General features: G+C 40.8%; 1 protein-coding gene across 3 annotated transcripts in view; it reads left to right on the forward strand.

Moving 5' to 3' along the window:
* The first annotated feature begins 2,024 nt into the window (after window positions 1–2,024).
* Window positions 2,025–27,843, forward strand: part of MCUR1 (mitochondrial calcium uniporter regulator 1) — a 44,397-nt gene continuing 18,578 nt past the window's right edge. Inside the window, exons 1-9 of one of the 3 annotated variants that reach the window (XM_055799287.1) lie at window positions 2,026–2,422; window positions 3,290–3,403; window positions 4,838–4,941; window positions 7,758–7,859; window positions 9,496–9,537; window positions 11,600–11,671; window positions 15,183–15,236; window positions 16,366–16,480; window positions 19,004–19,233. In XM_055799287.1, the coding sequence (XP_055655262.1) occupies window positions 2,155–2,422; window positions 3,290–3,403; window positions 4,838–4,941; window positions 7,758–7,859; window positions 9,496–9,537; window positions 11,600–11,671; window positions 15,183–15,236; window positions 16,366–16,480; window positions 19,004–19,044 (912 nt within the window). In that variant the 5' untranslated portion in view covers window positions 2,026–2,154 and the 3' untranslated portion in view covers window positions 19,045–19,233. Of the gene's footprint in view, window positions 2,423–3,289; window positions 3,404–4,837; window positions 4,942–7,757; window positions 7,860–9,495; window positions 9,538–11,599; window positions 11,672–15,182; window positions 15,237–16,365; window positions 16,481–17,761; window positions 19,234–27,843 lie in introns of those variants that run through there. The other 2 variants (XM_055799285.1, XM_055799286.1) reach the window with 2 other exon arrangements.

The raw sequence follows: 27,843 nt of genomic DNA on the forward strand, positions 1-27,843 counted from the left end.
GCAAACCGGCAGATGATGCAAAAGGAGACAGCTCAGTAGTCATAATTTTGCCTTTCAATTGTCATAGCAAGCACAGAGCTTTGAAAAGGATCATTGAAGAAAGAGTATCGAAGAAAGAGTATCACAGAAAATACACTGTGCCAATTTCTGAATCATCCATAGATGAAAACACAACTGCCTGCAGGCTCACAAATGTCAGCATTTACTGCCATGCTAATGCCAGGCAACGTGCATACAACAGCCAAGCAGATGCAAGGCACATTAGGCAAGTTTCTGCTTTTATTTATAATGAAAACAAACAACTGTGTGGGTGAGCCCACCCATGCCCCCCAACTTGTGCAGTGCAAGCGGTTTGGGAAATGGCTATTCATGTAGGATGAGCCCGCAAGTAGATTACCACTTCAGTATATCAGAAAGGTATTATTTATAGCTTATTTTTGTAGTAAGAGCGACAGCTTCTAGCATTCTGCTTTACCACGCCAGCAGCTGGAGGGAGTTGCTGCAATAGACGCTGGCCTCGTGCACACGCATTGTCCCAGCCGCTGGGATGAGCCGTGCCATGGTGGTTCACCTGCCTCCGCATGGAGCTGGGTGGTTCCATCTTCATAGTGACCAACCATAATTATCGATTCTGGCAAGAACAAAAGGTGCCACGTGTTTTTTGTGAACATGTATGCAACCCATACCAGCGATGCCAGGGCGTTAATGTGTAACAGTATATGTATAACCTTAGGTTTAATGTATAACCTTAGTATATGTGCAGCCTTAGTATAATTACTCAATTGTAAACGAGAAGTCCTTGTATTAGTGTAATTGTTCAGCTAGTGATCAAGAAGGTGTGGTATTGAACGGACAAAATTTATGATCTAACTTGAAAGGAACATCTAGGATAAAAGAACTGATTGAACTTCACAGGTAAGAGAAAAGAACTGATCGAACCTCATGGAAACCCAGCAGGTTTTGCCAAGTAACATCGTAACAGGACTAAGATGACCAGGTCATGGAGTATTTGGGAATGAATTTGGGTCAGTGGTTGCAAAAGCAGCCCTTCGACTCAGTTCGAAAGAAACTACGCATGTGCAAAAGGAGGGACTAATGTAAATGAATCTTGGGCAGATAACGAAATATATAAGGATCCTGGAAAAATGAATGCAGAATTTAAAGGACATATTTGAGGACAAGGTGAGCACATTAGGAGGAGATACCCCTGTACTCCCAGCACCGTAACGAACCACCCCTGCTTTCGAAACTTCAAAATAAGTCTTAGAATGATTCTCCGGCCGATCTTTCGGCAGCAGAACAGGCCAACAGCCTTGCCGTGAAGTATGCGCACCACAGAAGATGGCAGTGGGCCAAGCTGGTTTCCTCTCCTATTAATTCCCTGCAAATATTAAGTAAACTTGCTTTACCAGCATGTAAGGCTAAAGGCCACCTGTATCACCCGTGCTGCCATGCAGTGCTAACGCGCGGCCTGGCCCGCTCCCGCGCCAAGGGAAGTGTTCCATTAAGGCCCCAGACTTTTTGAATCCTTAAGTTCTAAGACCTAGTTCTTAACTAAGGCTCCAGATCCACCCAGTTCCCTAAATTCTGCTCATTACTGCGTTAGTAACACTGACACCTGACATCAGGGCCCTTTTGGCTGCTGAACGCTGCTCTTGGCCCAGAACTAAACACAACGTAAATATGAGGTGGGGGCGGCAGTGGGACGGGGACCGGGACCGGCACAAACCACCCTCCCAAAATGCTCTTTTATTCACTTCAGTAAAGGATGGGGCTAGCTGCGCGACGCCTGGAGAGCCTGTGCTGCTAGCAGCTAGCTCCTGGCGCCCCAGCAAGCCCGGGTCGCGGCCCACGGGGGCCGGGCAGCGCCGGTGCCGCCGCGAACCCCCGGGAGGGTACCGGTTCCGCCCGCCCGCCCCGCGTTTCTCGGCGCGGCCGCCGCGTGAGCCACAGAATCAACCGCGGCCGCTGGCGGCGCCACCCGCCTGCTTCGCCACGTGCCGGAGGCGGAAGTGAGACACGGCGCGCGGCGGAAGTGAAGCGCCGGGGCGGCCCGTGCTCGGCGATGGCGTCCTCCTTGTAGCGGCGGGCGCGGCAGCAGCCGTTCCCCTCCTTCCTCCCCTCTATCCGTCGTCGGGACCGGGCGGCGCGGCTATGGCCAGGGGCCAGGCGGCCGCGGCAGTGAGCGGTGGAAGGCGGGCGCTGCTGCTGCTGCTGCGGTCGCGCTGCGCGGACGGCGCCCTCCCGCCCGTCGCCGCCGCCTCACGTGACGGCCGCGCGGCCCCCTCCCCCGCGCGCCGCCGCCTCAGCGAGTGGCAGCGCCCGGCCGCGCCGCGGGGCCCCGCGGCCGCCGTTACCGGCAGCGAGGGGTGGGGGAGGCGCGTCGGCGGGGCCGGCAGGGAGAGCCGCTGCGGGGAGCGGGGTGAGGAGAGCGGGGGGGGCGGGGTGGGGAGTCACCGAGGCTGGGGGAGCCGGGGGTCTGCAGGGCACCGCCGCCCTCCGCGGCAGCGGTGGAGGCTGCCCGTAGCGGCGGTTAGGGGAAGGGGTTTTCTCCCCCGAAGGCTAAATTGGCTGTTTTTTATTGATCTGTAAGGCAGCTAAGGCATAGCCGTGTCTTTTGTCCAGTTGTCTTAAAATATACGTCTTAAATATATATTCATGGTTATAGATACGGCTAAAATAAAATATATGTCTGAAAATACAACGTCTTTCGGGACAGAGAGTTCGGCCTCCTGACGATTTACCTCACGTTCCAGCTTGCGTTCTTCCCGCCAGCTGGGTTATGTGAGTGTCCCAGTGGAAACTACGCTGGCTTAGGTTTGCATTCAGCGTTGAAAATATTTTCTGTAAAAATGTTAAATGGCAGTTTGTGAGTGATTTTTGTCAGAAAGGCAACTGACAAAGGTTTGTGTTTTTAACAGAGAATGGAAAGAGCCTGTGAGTTTAGTCTGCAAAGCTTGGAAGTGCTCACAGCTTCCACCGGTTGTGCTGGCGATGGTAAAGGAACAAGTTTCCAGACCCTGACACTTGGTGGGGGTTTTCCAGGACATCCTCTTGGAGAGCGTTTCACAAGTACAGCAGTAGCGTATTCTGTTTTCAAGCTCTTGCGCTTGTTCGTTCGATACCTTTTCAGTTTGAAGCAAGCTGTGTTAATCTCGACGCACAATCTAAAATTTTGTCATAAATAAAAAGTATTTGGGGTAGTAAGGAAATTCCAGGAAAGCAAACAATTTGATTAATTATTCTTTTTTAAAAGTAACTTACATTTTTTTCATCTCTTTTTTTTCAGATGTAAGCATCTCTGCATCATCGTCTTTACAAAGCAAAGGGAATATTTCCTTACTGGGGAATAGGAAGCTTTTTTTTGACACTCATGCGCTGGTATGCCTCTTGGAAGAAAATGGTAATTTGCTGGAAACAGGTGGCTTTTTTAAATGGGATTTTATGAGTGTTGTTTTAGTTTACAAAGTCTGTTACTTCTCTTTGATGTGTGATGTTACAGCTTCAGTTTTACAGATATATTTTTATATACACTGGATAAGAACTTGTAGGGGGTTTTCTACTTCCAAAAGGAAACAGTGAGCTTATATAACTTTGATTGGAACAATGTGTTATTCTAATGGTAATTAAAATGCTAAAAAGAAATTAAATTTTAAGAATTTGGAGTAAGAAACAGAGTTTTCAAGGTAGTGGTTTAAAATGTATTAATTGGATTCCTACGTATTTAGTATATAACACCCTGAATATATAACAATGTAATACAATAGGATTGAATGCAGAATACTATGTAAAATGCAGCTTCTAGGATAGATCGTAGAATACTATATGAAATACAGCTGCTTTTATGCTAAAACATGAGGGAATAGATTATTTTGGGTTCACACTAATGTTGCTGAGGTGGGGAAGGTATTCTAAGGTGAAGTTCTGTACAGCTATATTGGCTTTTAACAGCTCTCCATCCCTGAAAAGGAGAGTGTCTGCTCTCTTTCCCCTGCCACATGGCTTTTCTCTCTTTCCATGGGCCAACCTAATTCTCAGAAAAGTCGCCAGCTCTTTTGCTGGATTGGTAGTCTGAGATGCTAGTTGAATGAGCCCTGGGGATGAGGGATAAGGAGAGAGGGGTATCTCTTCTTCCCTTTGGTGGTGGCAAACTATTGCGCTAGCTCAGCTATTGAAAGCGTCTCACTCTCAGACCCCGTATGTGCCAACTGCTAGTTAGTTTGAAACAATCATGCTTTTCCAAGTGTTTCTTCTCATAATGATCAAATCTTGTTCATGGAATTTTTGCTTCTACATTTTGAAAGTGAAGAAGTTGAGAGTATTTCTGGTGACAATGTTTTACCATAGTTCGCAATATATTCAATTTGAAAAGTTTCTAATAGGGACTCAGAGGCTCGTAGGCCTAAAATCAGAGCAGTTAGCTTTTTTCAACTGCTGAGTTTTGCACATCTTCAGTGGTACTGGAAGATTCAAAGTATAATGAAATTAAGTGTCTGCTTTTCAGGTGAGAATTCTTGCTCATAGAAATAACCACATGTGACGCATGACATTCCAGAATACTTCTAGATAATTTCCAGCATTTATCCTGCTGATAATTGTAATAGTGCTGTGCTACAGAAGCAGCTATACTATGTCACAAACATAATTGTGAGGTGGGGGAACTTGGATGTACTGACTAGTTGTGTTCTTTTGTTAGTGCTGGATCAAGAGGAGTGTCTTACTGTCTTTCATAACTGACATTCATTTCAACTTGGCGCTGAGTATAGCAAGTGGCGTTTCTGTAAACTGTTCAGATTAAGATCTTTTTCTGAATGTTGTTGCATTTTGTTTTGCTTAGGGTTCACAACTCGGCAGTCGGAGGTCATTGTATCTGCATTAGTGGAAATTATGAACACCAACCTGGATATGATTTACAAGGACATGGTCACCAAAGTACAGCAGGTTAGATCAGAGACAACAATGGGCCTAAAGTAAATCAAAACATTGTATGCCTGCTAATGAAATATATGTTGCTAGTTATTATTTGTTAGATGAGATATTTTAGAAGTGCGAACATGAAGAACAAACATCCCTGTGTGTATCTGTTGGCTAGTTAAATTTGTCTTGACTTCATCAAATATTTGTGTTGTGGTGGACCTTGAGATTTAGGTGCTGTGAGCTGGTATGCAAACCACGGGTAGCTTTTTCGTTTCAGCCTTATTATAGTGTGAAATAGAATCACTTAGAAGGCTTTTAGACAGACATAGGAGGTATTCAATACATGGATTTGAATAGTTACAGCTCCTACTTATTCTTTTGTGGACTTGTAACAAGGAAGTACAGATTCCTTCTGTTACTACCCTGTTATATGGTACCTTTCTATTTATCTCTTCATGTCACAATGACATTCATATTGTGTCAGAATTGAGCTGAATTTTTTTTTTTATATGATGTTTTTAGGGCATAATTGGTGTAGTTGTATACACTGATAAGATGTAGGAAAGTGTATAGTTTGTATGCTAATATAGAAGTCTATCTCCTTTTCCTTTGATGCATACATTGTTCGTGGTATCCTCTAAACCTACCCAGCATGTACGTTTTGGTGGGAGGAAGTGAAGAAAACTTGCTTGGAGGTTGACTGATAATGCTGAATATCTGCAGAGATCCTTCCTGGCTACCAAGAAATGGTGTACAAGTGAACTGGATTGTTAGCTTCGACTTCTGAGGGAATGATTGCTTTGATGAATAATTGGGTCTGGAGGCAAGGCGTGTTCTAATACTGGCTGTGTTTTTTCTTTTTTTTTTGTCATTTTTTTGGGGGGGTGGGGATGGGTGACGGCCCTTTGTCAACTCATACAACGGTAAATCCGTCTAAGGAATTGGACATGACAGTGTTGAATATTGCCATGTTGAGCTGTTAGGCATCTGACTTCAGAAATGAAACTGCAATTCAGAGTAAGACATGATTCACTGCATGTGGAACTTGAGCATCTTTGAATGGCTTTCACAATATCTGCTATGCTGGATTCCCTGCCACATAAGCTTGTGAGATAGTGCTGACAAGAAGCATACAACCTCTTCGGCTGCTCCGTGAGGCTGGGCTTTACAGCCCCAACTCCTCACCTTCTGAGCACAAGCTTTAAGTTATTTCATAGTAACAAGGCTGCTGTCTTAAAACATGAGAAAACAGCAGCTGCTGTCTTGGTAATATAATAGTCTTGGCAGTACAACATCTCATTGAGAAGTGGGATACCTGGATTTTGCACCGCCTTCCATCTAGGGAGGTTCCAGCCCATCATTCCTAGCTTTTAGATTTCAGGCTAAGAAGACATGTGAGTGCTTCCTCCTCCTGCGCTGAATTTGTTCCACAGTCTGTCAGGGAATGCAACACTAAAGGGACCCTTTCTCCTGCGGTTGGTTGTATTTTAAGTAAGCAGTCTGCAATAAGCAATCTCAACATCCTTCTGTGCTCAGCCTTTTTGAATGAAAGTAAACAAGTTTTCCTTCGTTTTGTACTGAATTCAATGTTGCTACTGATGGTAGATGTTTTCTGAGACTCAGATTTGACCCTTAGGTGACTTTTTGCCATTAAGATTTAAAGGTGCAGGTTTGTATGGCGTGCTAAGATAAAGCAGCTCAGGAGGTGTGCATGCCATGAATTCTGGGCAACATGATAAACCTGTACTTCTTTGTAGTCTTTTTGCATAAGGTCTTGTGCCAAAAGAGAATGAGGAATTGGAATAAGGTTTGGAACGTTCTGGATGTAGTTATTACCATTAGGCCATAGTTGGGTATGAAAAAGATAGTTTTGCACTGGTTAGATAAAACCTTATGGAAAAATAAGTGTGTGTGTATAGACATCAGGAAGAGAAGGAATGTAGAAGATTCTGTTCTCTGTTTTCTGAGTTCACTGAAGAGAGAAGAAAAGCAAGATTGGAGACATCTGGGAGTAAGAGAAGAGGTGTCCATGGCAGTACTCTTTCTGTAGACTTTTTGTAATGTGTGCAGTACACTGACCCTGTTTTTTCAGTCTTGTGGCCAGGCTACCTGGTGAGGCTCCTCCAGATGCCGCTTGGAAATATAATGCTGCAAGTTAGAGTAGCATTTCCTGAGTGGCTGTGTCAGATTTGTAGGGTTCTTAGTCCAGAATCAAAACCAAGGGACTACTTATTAGAAGGAGATCTTCAGAGAAGAGAAAAGGCAGTCCCTGTTGGCATGTGTGGATTGTGTAGGAGCTAGAACAATGTCTCCAGACTTTGCCGTCCTTGAAAATTGCAGAGCATTCTTGTTTGTCTTCTGTCAGTTCAGTGTAACAGGCTGAGCAGAGCAATTAAAACTGTAAGTATAGTGCGTGATTCTGAGTAGCGAAGCAGAGTGAGCCCTCTTGCAGGGTGAGGTAACAAAGGAGGTAACTACAAACCAGTATGGTTGCGCTGAGGAGTTTAGGTCTGAAAGCAGGGTTTTCTCGCTTAGCTCAGAGACACCTCTTCTCTCCCTAATGCCGGTGCTACCTTAAGAATTTGAAGACTTGGAAGAAACTATTTCCTAGGCTATTAACTGAATTATTCTGGTCTGCTAATTTTGTCAAACGTGGCCAACTTACTTATTTTGCCACCATCCCTTGATTTATCTTGCTTTCTGAAACTCAGATACTCAATCTGAAATTCCTGAATTAAAACTTTTGGGGTACCAAAATAACCTGTCATATTTGTAGGCACAGATGAGAAAAAGCATTATAGTTGTTACATCTTCTGAGGTTTTTCTTTGTTCTTTTAAAGGAAATTGCACTTCAGCAAGTAATGTCCCATATTGGTGGCGTGAAAAAGGACATGATTATTTTGGAAAAAAGTGAATTTTCAGCACTTCGTTCAGAAAATGAGGTAAAAATCACTATTTTGGAAAGTGCTACTCTAGCACTTGCTTATTTTTTCCCATGGTGTAAAAAAAGTCTCGTACCCAAGGGGTTGGCTCTGGGGCCAGTATGGTTTAACACCTTCATTAATGATCTTGTTGATGGGGCGGAGTGAACCCTCAGCAAGTCTGCAGATGGTTCAAAGCTGGGAGCAGTGGCTGATACACCAGGCAGTTGTGCTGCCATTCAGAGGGACATCAGCAGGCCAGGGAAATGGGCCGACAGGAATCTCCTGAAGTGGAACAAATACAAATGGCAAGTCCTGCCCCTGGGGAGGGATAGTGCCATGCACTGGGACAGGCTGGGGGTGACTAGCTGGAAAGCAACTCTGCAGAAAGGGCCCTGAGCGTCCTGGTGGGCACCAAGTTGACCACAAGCCAGTGATGAACCCTTGTGGCAAAGGTGGCCAACAGCCTCCTGGGCTGTGTTAGGGGGGCTGACAGTGGGTCAAGGGAGGTGATCCTTCTCCTCTGCTTGGCCCTGGTAAGACTTCATCGGGAGTGTTTGGTCTAGTTCTGGGCTCTCCAGTGCAAGGGGGCATGGACATGCTAGACAGAGTCAACAAACTGTCCAACAAGATGACAAGTAAGTGACTGGAGCATCTGACCTATGAGGAAAGCCTGTGAGAGCTGGCAGTGCTTAGCCTGGAGAAGAGAAGGCTCAGGGGATTTCATCAATGTATTCACATATTGAAGAGAGGGTATAAAGAAGAGACAGGCTCTTTCCAGTGTTGTCCAGTGGCAGAACAATAGGAAACTGACACAGATCAAAATGCAGGAAATTCTGTTTAAACATAAGAAAACCCTTTTTATTGTAAAGGTGGTAGAGCACTGGAATAGGATACCCAGAGAGGCTGTGGACTCCCTGTCCTGGAGATACTCAAACCCCAACTGGACATGGCCCTGAGCAACCTGCTCTAGTTGCCCATGCTTTGAGCAGGGGATTGGACTGGATGATCTCCATGATAGAAGATGCTACAGCTCTACCTGTTCCATGTATCTTTTGAAAGAGATAAAGTAATAGAAAAAATTTGGATTAGAAAGGACCTCTAGAGAACGTTAGGTGGTTGCAGGCTGCAGTGTGATTGCCATTTAGCCATCTTTTAAAGCTGAAGAAACCCAGCTCTCTGTCCTCCTCACTGCCCGTCCCCAACATAGTGTGCTTCGGCCCCCTGTCATCTTCATGACCCTCCACTGGACTTGCTCCAGTCTGTCAACGTCTGTCTTTTACCAGGGAGCCTAAAACTGGACACAGCACTCAGTGCAGGCTCGCAAGTGCTGAACATGGGGAATAATCACTTCCTTCAGCCTGCTGCTTTTACTCTTGTTAATGCCATCCTATGCTGTTGGCCATTTTTACTGCTGTGGGACATCACTGGCTTCTGTCTTGTGCTGTTTGGAAGTGCACAGTACTGAGTAAACATGTGTGTATACGCACATACCTGTACGTGTACCGAGGACATAGTTAAACCACGCTTGGTTTGCCTTCTTTTTCACATTATGCATTATAGACATTGTTATTGATCATGCAAATTCATCAGTGTTTCTAGATTACGTGGGTTTATGTACAGTAATAAAGTGCACAATTTTTTTCTGCTCTTTCAGAAAATAAAACTTGAACTCCAGCAGATAAAGAAGCAAGTCATGGTAAGATACGGTACCAACAGAATTAAGAATTGACACCTGTGTAGTTTGCTTTGAAAATAAAAAATAACAATTGTAAAAGCTGTACTTAATTGTGATACACAGGATACTGAAATTGCAGTTGATGGTATACTGTGAGCTGCAACAAAGACAATTCCATGTGTACTTTTTTTTTTTCACTTATGTGTCCTTAATTCAGTTTCAGAAAGCAGCTGCTATGTCATGGTTAAGGCTGAGTCGAGTTCTGCTTTTAGGGCTGCCTGTTACATGTAAAGGTGCAGCATGCTTTTAGAATTGCTAATTGGTTTGAGTTTTGGTTGTGGGTTTGGTGTTGTGTTTTGAAGACTTACAATAGCTTTTAAATGGCTGCTTTAGACCACAAAGTTTGGGACCATATAACCAAATAACCATTACAAGAAAACAGACTCTCTGTAGAAAATGTACTTATTCTTATTCTTACCAGGTTTAAGCATCAGTGCTGTGTTTCTGTTCTTCGTTTGTTTGGCTGGAATAGCACTCCAAATACCCTTCTACCATAAGAAACATCTTAAAATCTGTTATTTCAATGGGTGTGGAGTCAAAAGCAGCCTTTACACAGAAACAAACAGTCTTGCAAGAGTGATTATGATTGGAAACTAGGAACATTAACTGCTTTTAGGGAGTATGGACATCTTATTTGAGAACTACTGTTTCCTGCTGAAATGTCCTTCTTAGGTGGAAGGATGGAACGCTCTTCCTTCCCTAGGATTTGTCTGTGAAACTGTCAGACTGTGGACTTGAGCTAGCTGTCCATGTGGCCAAACTCAGCCTACTGCCTCCTTGCCATTTCTTTCCTATTCTCATCAATGTCTTTTTGTATTGTCCTCTTAAAAAGGAGAATATAAATTTCTCAAGGCTAATCCTGCATGTTTAGTACTGTATTATGAAGTGCTTAATACAAGCTGTTTTCATAATACCATTTAAAATACTTTTGGCATCTAATTTTTGAATTGTAACTTATTTTGTAGTTTTAGTTGCATATTAATGAGTTAGTATAATCCGCTGGTAGAGCATCAAGGGTGTGAGTAATCTTTTCTTAAAAGCTAGATGTCTTAAATTTAACTTTAAGCTGTAAACGTAATTCTCACAAGGGCAAGTTATTTTATGTTTGCTTGTACATTTTCCTTTAAAAGACAAAAAGATGCAATGTTGTAGAAGTTTAAGAAAAAATTATTTCTAATTTTTGATTGATTAAACTGTAATGTATCGTGTTGTAATGACATCTAAATCATAAACCAGTTCAAAAATTCAAACATAGAAATTGAGTCTGATTATTGTCCATACTAACTTAATGAACTCTTGACTAGTTGACATTGGCCTACTTGAGAGATGCTTACTTGGTTTTAATACTAGAAACTCCCAGAACATCAGCAATCTTTTGCTTCTCCCACACATTCATCTGATCAGCAGTTTGCCGCATGACAAACTGTCAGCTGGCTGGAATTCCTGCCAGGAGGTTGCATTAAAATGGCAGCTGTCACTGAGAAAAGCAGGAATCGCAGTCACTGATGAAATAAAATGGAAGTCTGCAACTTAGGGTAGTTTTGAAAAGTTAGGTTTTTAAAAAATATAATAAACATCTTGTGACTTCTAAAATGCCTATAGCTTTTTCTGAACGCTTTTTTTACACTGGAAGGTTAGAAACTCCTTTTGAAGTTATTTTGAGGATTCAGGTTGCTTTGTGGAGCAAGTCCAACTTATAGGGGTACCTAGACCTTGGATTTCTAGAAATCAGAGAGAGTTACAGGGTATAGGAAACATTCCCAGCATTTATAGAAGGATATGCTCTCAATTAAGTGCTGTTCTCAGTGTTCTGATTTTAAAATCAATTGTTAGATTTTGATTGTGAGATCCAATTCTTGAGTATTTTAGGAATACTTACACTTTTGAAAATTATGTACACTAGTTAGAGAGAAGATTCATTCCTGAGATGTGTAAGGAAAGGCGCAATATATTTGTCTAATTCTTTCTGCTCGTGCTTAAATAGAAAATCATGCATGCTGCTCTATCTTTTTTTTCCCATTAGGATGAAATTACCAAAGTTCGTGCAGATAACAAGTTAAACCTAAACCTAGAGAAGAGCAGAGTAAAAGAATTGGTAAGTTTTAGCTACTTTCTTCTAGAAACATCTCTACATGGAGTCCTCTCCAAATTTGTGTAAGAGCATCTTGCCCAAAGAGCATTTTCGTACTTATCTATAGTATCACTCAGCTTCAAGGTGGTAGTAATCCAAGTTACTCATCCTTATGCTGCTATAGTACAAGGTGCCATGTTTGGTTTTGTATGTCTGTCTGTTTTGATGTTGGTTTAATATCCGGATTAACATATTACACTTAAATATATCAGATATTTGTATTTAATCTAAATATGCTGACTAGCTGCCTAGAGGTTTTCTATGTTATTAGTATATGTCTCTTTTCACACCTGATTAAACTTACATATTTATTAAATGTGTCATCACTGAAGATGATTCATTTGCCTATAGCTAAAGAATTTATAGCGTAGCTAGTTTGTCAGGAAGTACCTATTGTGAAAATAGTTACAATTTTCTTTTATTTGGAACTGATACTGGTTCAGATCGTTTTGAACTTTGAAATATCTGATAGAACTGAATCAATGTGATCTTAAATTAGAATAACACAGATGAAGAATTAGAAGATTAACAAGTTTTTGCATTATATATAACACTCTAGTATCTAGAGTTCTGTTCCCATAGATATTTTTTTAATAGCTTTTAGGTTCTCAAAGAAGTTGCATATTCTAAATTGAAAGATCTTTGAATGCTATTTTTCTATTAATATTATTTCTTATTTGGTCCTTTTTCACAGGTGTGTAATGAACACATAATATTTATCTCCAGTCTAGGCAATAAGAACTGTTCAAGTAGATATCACTTACCTTCTGTGTGTGCCCCTTGACGTTTTTCACAATAATTAGTTTAGGTAACAGCTGTGTCAGTGATTTATTATGACTAACAGTCTGTTATCCCATGGTAGATGTTTGAATAAAGTACAATTTGAGCAGGTAGAATTCTCATTTAAATGTTAATACTACATGCTAATGTTTTAAAAAATCATCACATGGAATGTATTAACTGTGTAAATTATAAGCTTCGCAATGCTTTAGGCATACAAAATCTATTTTAAAACATTTCACCAGTGATAAATTCAGCACTAGTGTTTTCTTGTGTATTTACGTAGGATCCTGGAATCTGGACTCGGTTGTGCAGAACACTACATTGTTTTGACTGCCTCCAACAAAAAGCAAACTGTGCGAAAAGTCAGCAAAAGCTGACCAACTTTGCAGTCTGTTGTGCAACTATAATTTCATAGTTTCTATGAAAACTTCTAGTTTCTTCCCCCCACTCCCCCACTTTAGTTGCCATCTCTGCCATGTACAAGCAGAAAAGGAAGAAGGCAGATGAATGGGGAGCAGTTGTAGTATATATGCTGAGCTGGGGGAGAGATGTAATCCAGTATTTTCTATAGTAGGCAGAGCATCATTATCATATTTACTTCAATTGTAATGTGACTTGAGGCTGAATGTCTAACTTTCTGAAGGTAAAACTTAGGGTAGTTAAAGGTTACTGTGTGACCTTGTTTTGGCTGGGATAGAGTTAATTTTCTTCCTAGTATTTGGTACAGTTCTCTGTTTTCTTACTAAGTTACTACTCAGAAGAGAAATGTCCTAAGGTTAAACTGATTTAACTTGAAGCACTAAGTAAAATGTCCTTATCCTTCAGTTTTGCTTGAAGTAAGTACTGAAGGAGAATTTCTTAATTTAACACTGATGTGGTCAATCCTTAATGTTTCAATCTCTAAATGCTTTATTTTTTAATTTTTGATTCCACTTTACATTTTTTGGAGAATCCTATGTTGCTTAACGCACATCTGTTTATGCTTTATATCTGCAGTGATACAGATGTGATTTAAAAACTTGAAGTAGGGTACAAAATTCCATATATATTTTCATGTGTTCGTGCATCATGGTGTCTCTAAGCTTGCTGTTAAAAACCTCAAGATGCATCTGCCAAACTGGATTTTCTCTGCACTGTGAAAAACACGGACTTAAGGGGGAATCTCCCTGCTGGATTTCAGGGGGGAAGCTTAACCTTGTTTTTCCTCCTTTTTCAATACGTTGGTGTTATTATAGATGTGTGGTGATACATTGCAGTGAAAGTAGTCTTTTTGTAGAGATGTAGTTCGCTGTCTTAAACCTAAGTTTAAAGAGCTTGTAGAATATAAATTATTCAGAAAATATGTTATTTGGCTAACAGTATCATTTAAAAGTAAAATAGACAAACTGTTTCAGTACATAAAATTGTTTATTTAAAATGTCATGGTTCTTTTGATAGTATCCGTTTATTAATGTGAGGTCCAAAATCTGCAATGAGATTTCACCTCAAACATAATTTTAATTAGATTCTTTTATAAATATTCTGCCATCTTGCCGCTTGTAAAAATGTCTATTTATATACAATGTTGAATTTTTTTGGTATACCTCTCCTCGTTTAATGAAACAGTCACTAGCTGCTGCTAATTGTAGACATACTGTTATTTGTCTTTTACTATGTCATTTTATACATTTGTAGCATCCTGCTGTCTCTTAACTTCATGTTTCGATCAGTCAAAAGTCCCAAGAGAGCTTTAGATCTTTAAGGAGGGTGTTTCAATGCTGAAGCATTTATGTAGATTAATCTGAGTTTACTACTGAAGTGGAATAAGCTTCCAGAATGGAGGAAAAATGAAGTGACTTTCCACATGGGAATGTCAGCAGATGAGGTGATTGCTGTGTAACGGAGGATTGTGAGATGGGTGCCTGGTGACCTTAATACTCCGCACTATAGACTGGTGGGTTAGCATCTCTATCAATAACTTAATTGCTCCAGTAGTAGGACAGGAGCCATTGTAGATGTCAAGGTAAATCATGCCTGTTCATGTGTCAAAAAGGTAACCTGCCTTAAAGGTATTCTTCTTTAATTTGGATTTAACTTTCCTTGAACCCAAATAGCTGTGACTCAAAAATAAACCACGACTTTTGATGTTCTACAAATGGCTTAACATGAGATACAAATGTTCTATATTTAACAAATGTATCATGACATGATGGTCAGAACAAACAAGTGGTGAGCAGGTGCAGTGCTGGCTAAACATTTCTGTGTTAGCCAAGTTTGATACAATGTTTTAAATCTGTACTCCCTTTCCTGAAGAAGGTAGATGGTTCAGTCTTATTTGTGCATGTATATCCTCAATGGATTAGTTAACTGTTCAGAATCGTAGAGCTTTGCTCTTCTGAAAGGCAAATTGGCCAACCTTTCTTCCAGCTACTTATTAATAGATACAGTTTTTGCAGAAGATGAGTGTCTGATGGACTTGTGCTGTACAGTTCAGAGGAGTGTGGATGAACACCTGTCTAAATTGTGCTTTTCCAAAGGACAATTATCCTGCAGTACTGTCTCCTAAGTGTTAGACAATGATCTTGTTCAGGTTCAGTTTTCTACAGAACTTGGAAACAAAGAAACATGCTTTTAAGGGCAGGGAATGTTTAATGACAATATCTTGTTTATCTCTCTCTCTTTTTTCTTCCTTTTTTGTCCCCCTCCCCTCTAGTACTCACTTAATGAAAGAAAACTACTTGAAATGAGGACAGAAATAGTGGAATTGGTAAGAACTTGGTAGCTGATTATTACACAGCAAATCTTTTTGTATTTGTGTTATTGACCTGGTATTCTTTTTGGAATTTTTCATGTCTTTAGGCACTTTAATGTACAAAATGTCATTGTGCTTTATTATTTCCCAGGGTATTTTCATACTGGTACAGGTAACTGACGTGTCTACGTAATAAAAAAGGGTATATTTTATATATATATATATACATGATTGGACCCTCTGCATGTGTATGTATAAAATGTTCAGTAATGACTTTGTTTTGAAACTTCGTGCATGTAGTATTTTCTCTAGATGGAATTCAACTCTTAATGTAAAATTAATTTATCCCCACCTCCACCCCCGTGTTCAGTGAGACGGAAACACATTGCTAGATTCATTTGGCTTCATTCTAGAGGAGTGTTTTACTAAGCATTTCCTCTTCCTTTTGTTTCCTTCCTGTAGTATAGGCACTTATCCCGAGGAAGAAGTCTAGCAGTAAATCATTAACTGATTTCACAGTGTTTCGGTACTGCTGATTTGAAAATATCAGCAACTCGGCAGCTGTTCTAGGTTTTGCAAGTTTGATCTTTCAGTCTTTTCTGAGTAATAATTATATCCTTTTTTTTTTTTTACAGAAGTCCTGTCTTCTGTCATAATCAGATTCTGAATTTGTAGCTGGTTTTGTGGTAGAACTCATTATAAGATGAAGACATGCTTTTTAAATCAGAAGACCATTTCTCAGTTTTTCTAATGATCCATAAATCTTTATGCTCTGGTATGTTTTTGTCACAAGAAGCTCTTAGACTTCTCAATAGCTCTTACAGTTGAGCAGTGACTTTAATATCGGTGCACTGAAAGACAGACTGAAGCTAATATTTATGCTGCTAGATTGAGATAAGAAAGTCATACAGTTCTGCCACTTGCTAGATTACATGTTAAGTAACATGTAATCATCTACATTCCCTGATTTCACCAGATTACTCAATTCCTTGAATATAATCAGCTAGGAAGGAACTTGTTCTCTTTGAATGCAAAGTAAATACGTTTAAGGAGGAACCAAAAATACAGCTTGAAGGGATGGGTTAAACTTATACATAAACTCAAAACTATGCAAATAGCATCGTTTTGTTGCTTTGGTTTTTAGCACGCACAACAAGATCGAGCTCTGACGCAGACAGACAGAAAAATAGACACAGAAGTTGCAGATCTGAAAACAATGCTGGAATCGCACAAGCTTGATAATATTAAGTACTTGGCAGGTAAGGAATCTGATGGTTGTCTCTGACAGTGAAACTGTTAAACATTGTTAAATACTTGGCAAACTCTCGATTGACTGTATTCATAAAGGTCCAGATTAAAAAAAATACCTGAAATAGTCTCAGTCAAGATTAGCAGCCTTATTTGTGTACTTAACCGAGGCAAAGTTTCCTATGATATGCGACTTGATTTTGCATGGGCTGTGGCTGTATGACTTGGGGTTTTTTTCCCCTGCTTTATGCTGTAATAATGATGTATATAAGAAATCTAAAAGATAGCCTGTTAACAAGGGCCAAAAAGTTCTTCTGTGCCTGACTTAATTTATAAAAGCAGCCTGCTGCATGCATGTTAGGATTTCTTCATCTGTCTGATGGAGGGCTGTGTGCAAAATGGAACATTTCAGCTTTTCTGACTGTTCAGTGCCATGTATTCTCTAAACTCCCATTTTTCAGGCATGTGCATTACAAAAGTACTATGTGTGCGCGCCTACATTATTGCCCTGGGTAACTTTAATATTTTGACATTTTGCTACGGAGTATGCAGTGCTATCGAATGAGCAGGTTTGCAGTAGAAAATTATTATTCTGGTTTAGATTTTCTGATTATTCTTTTACAATGGATTTTGTCACAAGTACAATCACTTACGTCTATTCAGGCATATCCTATAGAGAGAACCATTACCGGAAAATAAAAGGTGCTTTATTAAAATGAGAGGAAGTTCTTTTCCCCACCATCCCTGCTCAACAACACGTTGAACTCTGCATGGGAGAGAAAAAAATAATAATTTGTGTTGTGTTTGAAGTGTTCCTGTTGCAAACAGTGGCAAAACTATTTTGTGTTGATTTAAAAGTTAATTTCATTTAAATGGAAATGTAAGAAATTTCAAACTGATAACCCTTGTTAAAGATAGCTTTCATTTCTTTGTTCGCTGAATACTTGACAGTGATTTAATAATCCTGTTACTTGCTTCCTCACTTTACAGTTGTAACTTGCTGTTTGATCTTTTTTGGAATGTAAGCAGCTAAGGGTTTCTTTCGTCCTTTTGATAGTTTTCCAGACCAGTTTTCCTGCATTCTTTTTTTTTTTTCTTATTTGTCAATTTTGTGCCCCTCCATGTTGAAATTGTTTGTTATGAATCAAAATCTTATTTTCTTAACATGGGGAAGGGGTGGTGGTTATAGTTCTAGTATTGTAGTAAGATGTGTACATAGCTTTCTGAAGAAATGTTCCAAGAGCTAATGATTTAATGTCTCCATTTCCTTCCTCGTTTTTATTTTCTTTCAGGTTCAGTATTTACGTGCCTTACTGTAGCACTGGGATTTTATCGGTTATGGATATAATAAATCGTCAATTTAGAGGGACTTGGTTTCTGAAAAAGAAAAAAAAAAAGTTTTATCTTTGCCTGGACTTTAGCCAAGTGTTGACTGTTTTATTTATTTTTTTTTTGTAAAGCAGACTGTATTGAGAATGTAACCAAAGATGTGCCTAGAGACAAACTGTACACTTACCGTGCATATTTTGAAACTTACCTCTGATGAAAGCATGGTATATGCGTTTTTGCCAATTCTCTCCACTCTGAACTGCAGTACACCTTGCTGCTACAAAGTGTCATACAAGCAAAGACGGGCATTCCTGCCAATCCTATGGGGCTGCATCCTGTAGAGAAGAATCTATGGAATCGTGTTCCGTTGCCTATTCAGACATGCTTGCCGGGGTCAGTTGCATGTAGCAGACGGAAGTCTTGATTAATGTAAAACTGAAACTACGTGTTTTGTGGCTTGGAGGCACTCTTGTATAACTAGAATTTGTGTTAACTGAACCATGCTTACTTCCCTCCTAACACTTCATACAGTTACTATGATCAAATACTTGTTTTGCTATTTTTATAACATAGTTATCAGCTTGTTCTCCAGATGGCTGTCCAATCAGTCATGTTTCATGAAAGAGTATGTGTAATGATAGCAGTGTTTGCTGCTAGCTTTGTTTGTAATATATTTGTAGAGGGTTTTTGTGACTAGCTTGCCTTTGGGACATGTAAGTATCTCATACTCATTCCATTTGCTAATTGTTAACTTTACCACTGTAACTGGAAGTTTGAAATGCAGTACAATACACTAGTTGTGTTAACTTAGGGTTAAGTGATACGAAGTGTCTCTGGTGCTACCTTCTTGATGGTGGGGAATTGATGTTTCTGGAAAGAAAAGAGATTTTAAATCATGGCTAGGAAGCAGGGTTTTAGGTGAGGGTACTGCAATACCAAGAGCCTTCTAGGTTTTTTTTAATTGTTTTACTTTTTAAAAATCCTGTTGGTTCTTCAAATGTGGAACTTTGATAGTGATTATGATAACGAAAGCAGTAATGGAGACTGCAAGGATGTTTAATGCAGTTCTGAGTAAGCCGATGTGAACCAGTAAGTGGTTGCGTCCAGATACTATCATTCTTCCACGGATGAAATGACTGCTTTAGTAGCAGAGCTGCCATCTGTGTTCCTTCAGTTAAGGGAAATTCCTCCTTGTTTGCTCTTAGGAGGAGAGAACAATCTATGCACTGGTAATAAATGCTGTTAGAGCACAATCATGGCTTTGCTTAATGAAAGTAAAGCTGTTTGGCTACTTCGTGCCTGCACTGTAACAACCATTGAAGTTTTTTGGTGGTTGGGAGTGCCAGCTTTGATCATATGCAAGTGCGGAGGAAGAAGAGATGGATGCCTGTAACAATACTGGCCTGAAATAAAGAATTTTGAATATTTCATAGAATATGCTGAGTTTTCATTATAAATGCAACTTTATAATTTGAATTTAGTCTCTTTGTTTGAAGGTAAGTCACTGCTAATAGGATTTCTTTTAAGCTAAGAATTAGCAAAGTTGACAGCCCCTCTAACACACTGAAGAGGAAAGAACAGTCAAATGTAAGGAAAACTTATTGCAAACTAACTTAACAGCCCCTCTAAATTGAATGAATCTGTATTCAAGATCTTCACTTTTTTTGTTTAAAAAAATATTTTTTGTACTAACTTAGAGGACTTGACACTTTCTCAAATTAGACAAGCAGTGATTTGTTTGGAATGACTTCAGTGTTGGTTCTTGCCTTCCCAGGACAGATAATTCTATATGTCTGTGTAATCCGTACATCTTTGCCCATATGCCTGAGCATCTGATAAACAGTTGCTAAGATAACTATTTAGAACTAATCTTAATACAGGGTCTATGCTGTGAAAAACAGATACTATGCAAAAAAATTCTTTTTATGGCAGGTGGAAGGAGGAAGTGAAAGATTATAGAGCAATATGTCCTGGAATTAGCAAGTGTCAGGCAAACCAGCACTTCTTGGTGAGTGTTCTAAACAAGGAATGAAGTTAATATGTCATTCAGGAAAAGGATGCTATAAATAGAGCGTAATTATTATTTCCTAGCCCATAAAATCTTCAAGTGTAAAAGCTTGCTACTTCTGTATGCATAAATGCAAGATTTTCTCCAGTTTCCTCTGATTTTAAAGATCAGTTTAGCCATCTTTCGAACACGGTCTCATGATGTGTACTACATTTATTAGCATTCCAAAAAAGCAGAAGACCCCTCCATATATTTCCAGACACAAATTCTTTCAAAAGAGATTTAAACTCAAAGAATGAGCCTTTTGGTTCAGGTGAGAAGCAAGTACATCGGGATGTACTACTAAATAGCTCTTGAGAAGCAACAGTTGTGTCAGATGATCACTAAATTCATCAATAGCAATTCTCCAAATTCTTTTCTGTAAGACTCTGTATTGTGCTATATATTGTCTCTAATGTGAATCAGTAGCAGTTTGAAATTTACAGAAATACTTTTCAGTTCTCTGACTTTGTATTTTGATTTTTAACTGCCAGAGCTCTTTCAAAAGATGGAAGTGAAAAATAAATGTGACTGTTACTGTAAAAACACTTTACCTGTGAAAACTTGCAGCAGCTCCCCCTTGATTCATAAATTTATCTGTTTGCTTCCTGCCTGACAGGGGAAAAAAAGTACAAAAGAAAAATTTTTTTCTAGCATTTAGTTTAATCTCTCAGGCTCTCTCTTTAGGTTAGTTTGTAAGAACAGAGGATGCAGCTAACGCTAAGCCCCAGCTCTGACGCTTTCAGGAACAGCCCATCTAGTGAGAGCATGTAAGAGTAGTGTCTGCCTCTGTTAAAACTAGTGAGTTTTCCCTGTGAACTTCCACGCTCACACAGCAGACCCAGGAGGTTCTTCAGGGATTTGTTTCCTTTCAGGAAGCAGATTGAGAATCATTGCATTTGCTGAAAACCTAAGTTGCTCTGAAGGCTTTTTCTGTTTTGCAGAACAAATTGAGATCCAGAGGATTTTTAAAAAACAAACAAACAAAAAACCAATCCCCTCCACTACCCAACCCTGTATTTACTTGTAATATGTTAGTGGGAGTATACTGATTTTAACTGCTTTTCTGTCTGGCTTTCCCTCTTGTTTTCAGTAAAAATCTGTAAGGGAGCAGTCTCCTTTTTACTGGTATTTATTAACTAAATTGTTTCAAGTATTTTATTACAGTCAAATCACATGCTGCCTAGCCCTTTCTCTATTGAAGCATTGATGGCATCGTTCATTTCCCAGAACATTGTGGAGTTGTACTTAAAACCATGAGCTGACAAATGAAAACGTTTTTAATGTAGGTATGAAATCTTCAAATTTTTCTAACCACAAATGTTTTGGTTTACTAGAATAAGCCTTCTTCTAGTTGTGAATATTCACTTAACTGACGTTTTCCTAAATGGTGAAATCCAAGCTCCATGCAACTAGTAATGGTTCCTGTTGACCCTGGAGAAAGGTGTGCTTTTATCTTCTAGATATTGAGTCATACTGCTTCATAGGCTTTCTCTTCTTCCTCTTCATACCAGCTGTAGACCTTGCACAGGAACACTGGTGAGGTTTTTTGCGTGTGGGTATTTTTTTAATCAGCAAAGTTAGCTAAATCTGTGTGATTAGTTCCTTTGAATTAATGATAACGTGAGTAAAACTTAGTTTGGCATCTCCCACTGAGTTTCCAGGAATCAAGTAAACTGTCTTTATTATGATTTCTCAAATGATCAGAACTCGCGGGACAATTCAATATTAACAAAACTGCTATGCAAAGTCTTTTTTCAAGGAGTAAGTACACTGTAAAATTAATTATTTTTTTAATGTTTTAATGTATTTGGAAGTTTTTTCAGTAATTATTAGTTTGACAACTATGTTTTCGTTTTAATTATTTTCCCCTTTAGTTCTATGTATTTGAATTTATAGGGCTTTTTGTTGGGGGTTGGGTGGTGTTTTGTTTTGAGTAAAGCTTTCTTTATAAGCAATTGATTTCCTTCAGTCCCTAAATAGAATTAATTTACAATCAAATATGTGGCTGGAATATTGGGGGTTGTTTTAATCGGAAGCAAATGCATACAATCTTGGAGATAGAGGGTCTGCTGTGTCTTTGTTAGGAAAGCTTCCTTTGGCTTAAACCACTTTTTACCCTATTGCCGAACATTTTAAAGCAGCAGTGTTGTTTTACACTTAAATTCTACATCAGAGCAGTTGCCTCCTGTCCTTAACATGCAGTTTTGTAACTAGATAAAGATCATAGAGGAAAGATAGCAGTGTTTGCATAGTGTTCCTTTGAAACCTGTCCATTCCAAGAAAGAAGATTCCAATTTTCTTGGGAGGATGCCCAGCTGGTATCAAAAAGAAAATACTGGAAATGAGTAAAAGATATTGCAGCAAATAATCAGTCTTGGGCCAGTGTTTATCCCCATAGTGAGGCACATCAATGTGTTGTGATACTTCAAATACCCTACTCCCTTTGCTGTTGCGATACACACCCTATCAAACTCTTAGAGGTTCATTAGGTTCCCCGTCGTATTCTGAAACGATATCAGCTTGATTAGAGTCATGACTAACGCTACTCATGAATAGTCTCTTCTTGTTGCGTAAGTAAAAATGTAGAGTGGAAAAAAAAGGAGGGGTGGTGTGTTGGGGGTTTTTTGTTTGTTTTGTTTTTCCTGCGGGTAAGCAGCACATGTTCTGTGAGAACTTTGAACAGAACTGTATGGTACATCACTATAATAACAGCATACTTAGAGCAGGCAACTGAATGTGGTCAAATCACGCTTGTCTGCAGGGCTCCAGGGTTTGCTGCAGAACTGATAGGGTGAGTAATAGTTACCTTGGCAAGGGGCGTGAAGGGAAGCAGGGCGGGTTTCTCAGCATGAAGGGAAAACAGAATTTATACAGTTTATGCTTTTAATCTCCAGCTTGCTGTGGTCTTTCTCCATTGTTAGAAATCTTATAGCTGTCTTACGTAGGATTGTCAGCAACACATGTTACTCTGTGAATAGGCAGCTATTAAATATGTCATTTTGTGATTTTTTTTGTCCACAGTAACTAATGTCACTTTGAGTCACTCTTCTGTCTTTACTCAGGTTCTGTTTTCTTGTGGCAAGGTATGCTAAGCATTATATATTGACAAAGTTCTCCCAGTGATGCAAGAAATGAAGAAATACAAAGGCCACTTCACAAGCTCCCTTTAAAGACTACTTACCACAGCCAGATCCAGATAGTGGCTGGAGATTTGGATAATCTTTTATATCACGGCTTTCAAAGAAGTCAGTTCAAATGCCTTGTGATTTACATGCTGAGTTCCCTTGTGTTCCTTAGACGCCAGCTTGGCCAAGGCACTAACCACCACCTTGTCTGAGCTGCTGAGCCCTTCACTGAGCTTTTAAGACAAAATAAAGCGGCAGGCCTGAGCCTATGCTAAAAAAATTAACCACTGATGATGCACAGATGAGGCGGAGTGTGTCTTGTGTGGATGCTGCATGCGGGTTGTACATTTTCATTCAGGTTTTTTTTTTTTCTTTGATGTAGTTCGTTACCTTGTCTCACATGTTACGCTGCAGTACTGTTCACATGTACTGGGGTCTGGGAAGCTTTTAAGAGGCAGCTGAAATGCTATGGAAGTTAGAGGAGAAAAGTGCAAAATAAGACTCGCGGTTCCAAAAGTCCATAGGAAAATTCTTGCAGGGATCTTAGTGTTTTTGTTTCCTCTAAAATGGAGCTTTGTTTAAAAATCCATTATTTTTTTTTTCAAAAGTATAGAATTGTTTAGGTTGGAGAATACCTTTAAGATCACCGAGTCCAACTGTTAACCCTGTCCCTAAGCGCCCTGTCTGATGAGTCTTTTAAATACCCCCGGGGATGGTTTATTCAGAGATATTTGAGTACCCTCCGTGGGCAGCCTCTGCAGTGCTCGACAGCCCTTTTGGTGAAGAAATTTTTCCTGATCCCCAATCTAAACGTCCCCTGGCACAGCTTGAGGCCGTTCCCTCTTGTCCTGTTGCTTGTTACCTGGGAGAGGAGACCGACCCCCACCTCCTGCAGCCTCCTTGCAGGGAGTTGTAGAGAGCCATAAGGTCCCCCCGAGCCCCCTCCTCTCCAGGCTGAAGCCCCCGGTTCCCCCAGCCTCCCCCCCCAGCCCCTGCCCCAGCCCCTGCCCCAGCCCCTGCCCCGCTCTGGTCACGCTCCAGCCCCTCAGTGCCCCCCTGCAGTGAGGGGCCAGAGCTGAGCCCGGGGCTCAAGGTGCGGCCTCACCAGTGCCCAGCACAGGGGACGGTCACTGCCCGGGTCCTGCTGGCCACACTATTGCTGACACCAGCCAGGGCGCTGCTGGCCCCCTTGGCCACCTGGGCACGCTGGGGGCTCATGCCCAGCCGCCTGCTGACCGGCCCCCCCCCGGCCCTTCCCCGCCGGGCAGTTCCCAGCCCCCTGCCCCCAGCCCGCAGCGCTGCGGGGGGTGGGTGTCACCCGGGTGTGGGACCCGGCACGGAGCCGTGTTGAACCTCCTACAAGTGGCCTCGGCCCATCGGCCCAGCCTGCCCAGATCCCACTGTAGAAGCTTCTGAGTTTATTTTTATTATTATTTTTAATTCTCCTAACCGCCTTCCAGTCTGTGCATTGCAGCATGCTACTCTGTGTGAGTTGCTTCATTTTTAATAATCTGATTTGGGGATGCCCATGACCACAGCTCTCAAAAAAGCGATGTGAAGATACTGCTCTCTTTTTGGTATTCCGTAAAAATGCATCCAAGACTTAAGGAAATGTAACAACACGTTGTCCACTCAGCTGTTAAGCAGTTAGCTTACCTTGTTCGAAACAGGGTCCCAGTTTGCCCTAAGGTATCGGACCACACCTGCCAAGTTATAAAATCGATGATTCATAAAGTGCAGTTAACTGGGGGGGTGGGAACATCTAAGGAAGCTAATCCTGTTTGATAAACAGTGGTAGTCATCAGCTAACAAAGTAAAAACATGCTCACTGTGGAAGGTAAATGTTTAATAGAAACCTCATCCCCATTTACTTAAATGCCAGTGTTTTGAAAGGTATTCTCTTTCTCTGCTGTTACCTAACAGGAAAAAAAAAAGCAGCATGGTTCTGTACTTGGGCACTCCTAGCTCATTTTCCTTTGCAGTTCCTAACTTCAGATATTCAGTGTGTCATTTCATGAATACATTTTTGATTCTTTTATATGTCATTTGTAGTTTCAACATTGTTTTTAAGCTTTCTTCCCCCCCCCCCCCCCCCCCCCCCCCCCAGATTGTAGAGAGATTTGGAGGAGGGAGGGGTTGATTTTCAGTTTGTTCTTAATGAGGGATTTAATGTATTTCTTAATGAAGCAGTGCTTAGTGCATTAAAATATGACCAAAGGCTCTCTTGCAAGCCTTTACTTGTTCACTGAAGTTAAAAGTTTATTTATACGAACGTTTCATGATCCAGTCTTCTGATTGATGCTTGTTTAAGTTTTTGTACAAATTGTATTTCAAGTAGCAATTTAAATATTTCTGTACGTTGTTAGTACATCACCGCACGCAGCAAAACCACAAGACTCAGAGGTACTCAAATATCTCCAAATAAAACAAGCCACAGGATCATGTATAAACAGATAAAAATGGGGGGAGGGGGGGGGCAGCGGGGATTGCAAGGTGCTAGAAGTCTGTGTGCTGTCTAAATAGCTCAGATAGCGAATAGATAAGACTGTAGCAACAGTGAAAGAAAACATAAGCAAAGGCAGATCCTTCGGTCCATAAATGAAGGTGGAGGCACGCAGTTCCTCTCTGCGCTTGGACAAACCCCAGCAGCAGCCGGACGGCTGTTTAACTGCCTTTGCCGCCTGTGTAGCTGCTGTTCCTTGAACTGGGGGTCGTGGTGTGTTAATCCAGAAAATGGAGGCTTATTCTGTGTGCTTTTCTGTTGTCTTGAGATGAAACACTTCGCTGCAAATATGTGAAGTTTTCTGTAAGCTGCGTTTGGCTTGGTGTGAAAACTGTAATGGAAATGTGTGTGGTGGGGGTTGGTTGGTTTTTAGATCTTTTATCTGTGTTGCTCTATCGTACTTCGAGTCCTGATTGCAAACTACCAAAGGGCGATTGTTCCCTGCTAATTACCCTTCCTGAAGTAACAGGTGGGCTATGTGATGCGGTGATGAGCCTAGGAATGAGCCATGGGGATGCTCGTGAGACAGAATTACTGTGGAGAGATTAAAGAGCTAGCCAAAAAAGGGCCAAAACCAAGAAAAGTGAGTTGCTTCTTGAAGCACTGCTTCAAGGGGGGGGAATACTGGAAATACAGGCACATAATGAAAGGGAAAAGCTCAAGAAATGGTGATGTTAAAGAAGGCCTATGAGTGATAGCAGGTAGCAAGTTAGTTGCTAAGTTACGAGGCAATTTTGGACAGCAGCTATGTAGGCAAGGATGGTTTCACGGGTCTGTGCCAAAGTTCCCGTGTTCAGAGATGATATGGAAGCATTATGTCAGCGTCAGACCCTTGCGTGCGGAGTACAGCAGTTCCGTTGCTGGGAAAGATATCTGGGAGCTCCTCGCTCCCTTCTTCTGCACGGCTTGGGGAGGGGGGCAGCGCCAGCCTTTGTGCCTTGCTCTGCCCCACACTCGGATGAGTCCTCCGAATTCCAGCTCCTGCTGGCATAATAATACGGGGAAATCCAGCTTTTAAGAGCAGAGAGGTGGTTCCTGCCTATTTTTCGTTGCAGTTCCTACCAGGGTTGTGAGCTCTATGTTCTGCCCTTTCAGAAGAGATCGCAGCCTCAGCCTGCCTGAGGATAGGAAACAATGGCCCTTGGCATAATCTTTTCTGCAATGGGGATGAAATAGGACTGTTGAATGATAAAAAGAGACTCTAATCTTTTGCTGGGATCCCGAGGGCTGAAGGGCTTTTCTCCCAGAATGGATTCTAGCCTTTCCAAAGGCAAAGAATGGTGAATTCAGTAATGAGTCCCTAGCTAGCCAGCATAATAGATTCACTCTATTTAAACCTTGTCCCGAGAGACCTGTATGTGGGTTGTTTTTTTTATTTGTGGTCTCTGCTACCGTAGAGCTCGGATCGATGAAACTGCTCATCAAATATGTACCTAGCATTTGTGACGGAGATTGATGAACGCGGCCAAGAACAGCTAGGTGTTACATAGACACTGTTTCTTGTGCTGATGCAGTGGGTTGACATAGGCTGTTGCCAGAATCTTGATTTGATTCTTTTTCGTGTGTGATCAATGTTAGTCAACGTCAGACTGAAGAAGCCACACTTGATCTGTATGACAATTATGATTCTCTGAGCTTTTTCCCTAGTACATTCAATTTAATTTACTGTGCCTTGCTACCTCCAGTAGTATGGGGGACTTTTCAGATAGCGCAAAGGAAAGAATACTTGGGGATGTAAAAGGAAAATTTTACAAAAAAAAAAAAAATGCATGAAAAGAAGTATAGTTTTACCGTGAGTAGATAGATTGTGCCAGACTAGCTTGGCAGCTTTCTTTGGTAATAACTGTATAACAGACTTTGTAGGCAAAAGAAACACAATAGAACTAATAGATCTTGGCTTAAAGTTCCACATAACCTAACTTGAAGATACAAAGATAATGCTGTTAAGAAGTAACCTCATGACGGCGAGACAAAAAGAATTCTGTTTGCTGGTGTTCCAGAAGGACCAATTCAAACTGTAAGCGTGCTGGAGATGGGCTGCTAAGATGTTCAGAAATGTGATTTATTTAGCCTAACAAATGAAAACAGAAGCTAGGCTGAGCCTGGGCGTGTTCTCAAGGGTACTATATTAGCAGCAGACACAAGAGAAAGGAAAGAATTATTTAAGGTAAAGGACATAGACTTGCCATACATACATTTAGGATAGAAATTATAAAGATGTTTTTGACCACCAGAGAATCTAGGATTTGGAATAGTGGTCCAGTAGAACCAGCAAGAAGAAATCCAGTTGGAAGACTAGCGTGAACCAACATAGTCACGTTATGCTGAGTGTTGTTTACATTAGCAAAGACAGGACTCCATAGGGAA

The sequence above is a fragment of the Falco peregrinus genome, chromosome 3 (assembly GCF_023634155.1).
Source record: "Falco peregrinus isolate bFalPer1 chromosome 3, bFalPer1.pri, whole genome shotgun sequence".
Lineage (NCBI taxonomy): Eukaryota > Metazoa > Chordata > Aves > Falconiformes > Falconidae > Falco > Falco peregrinus.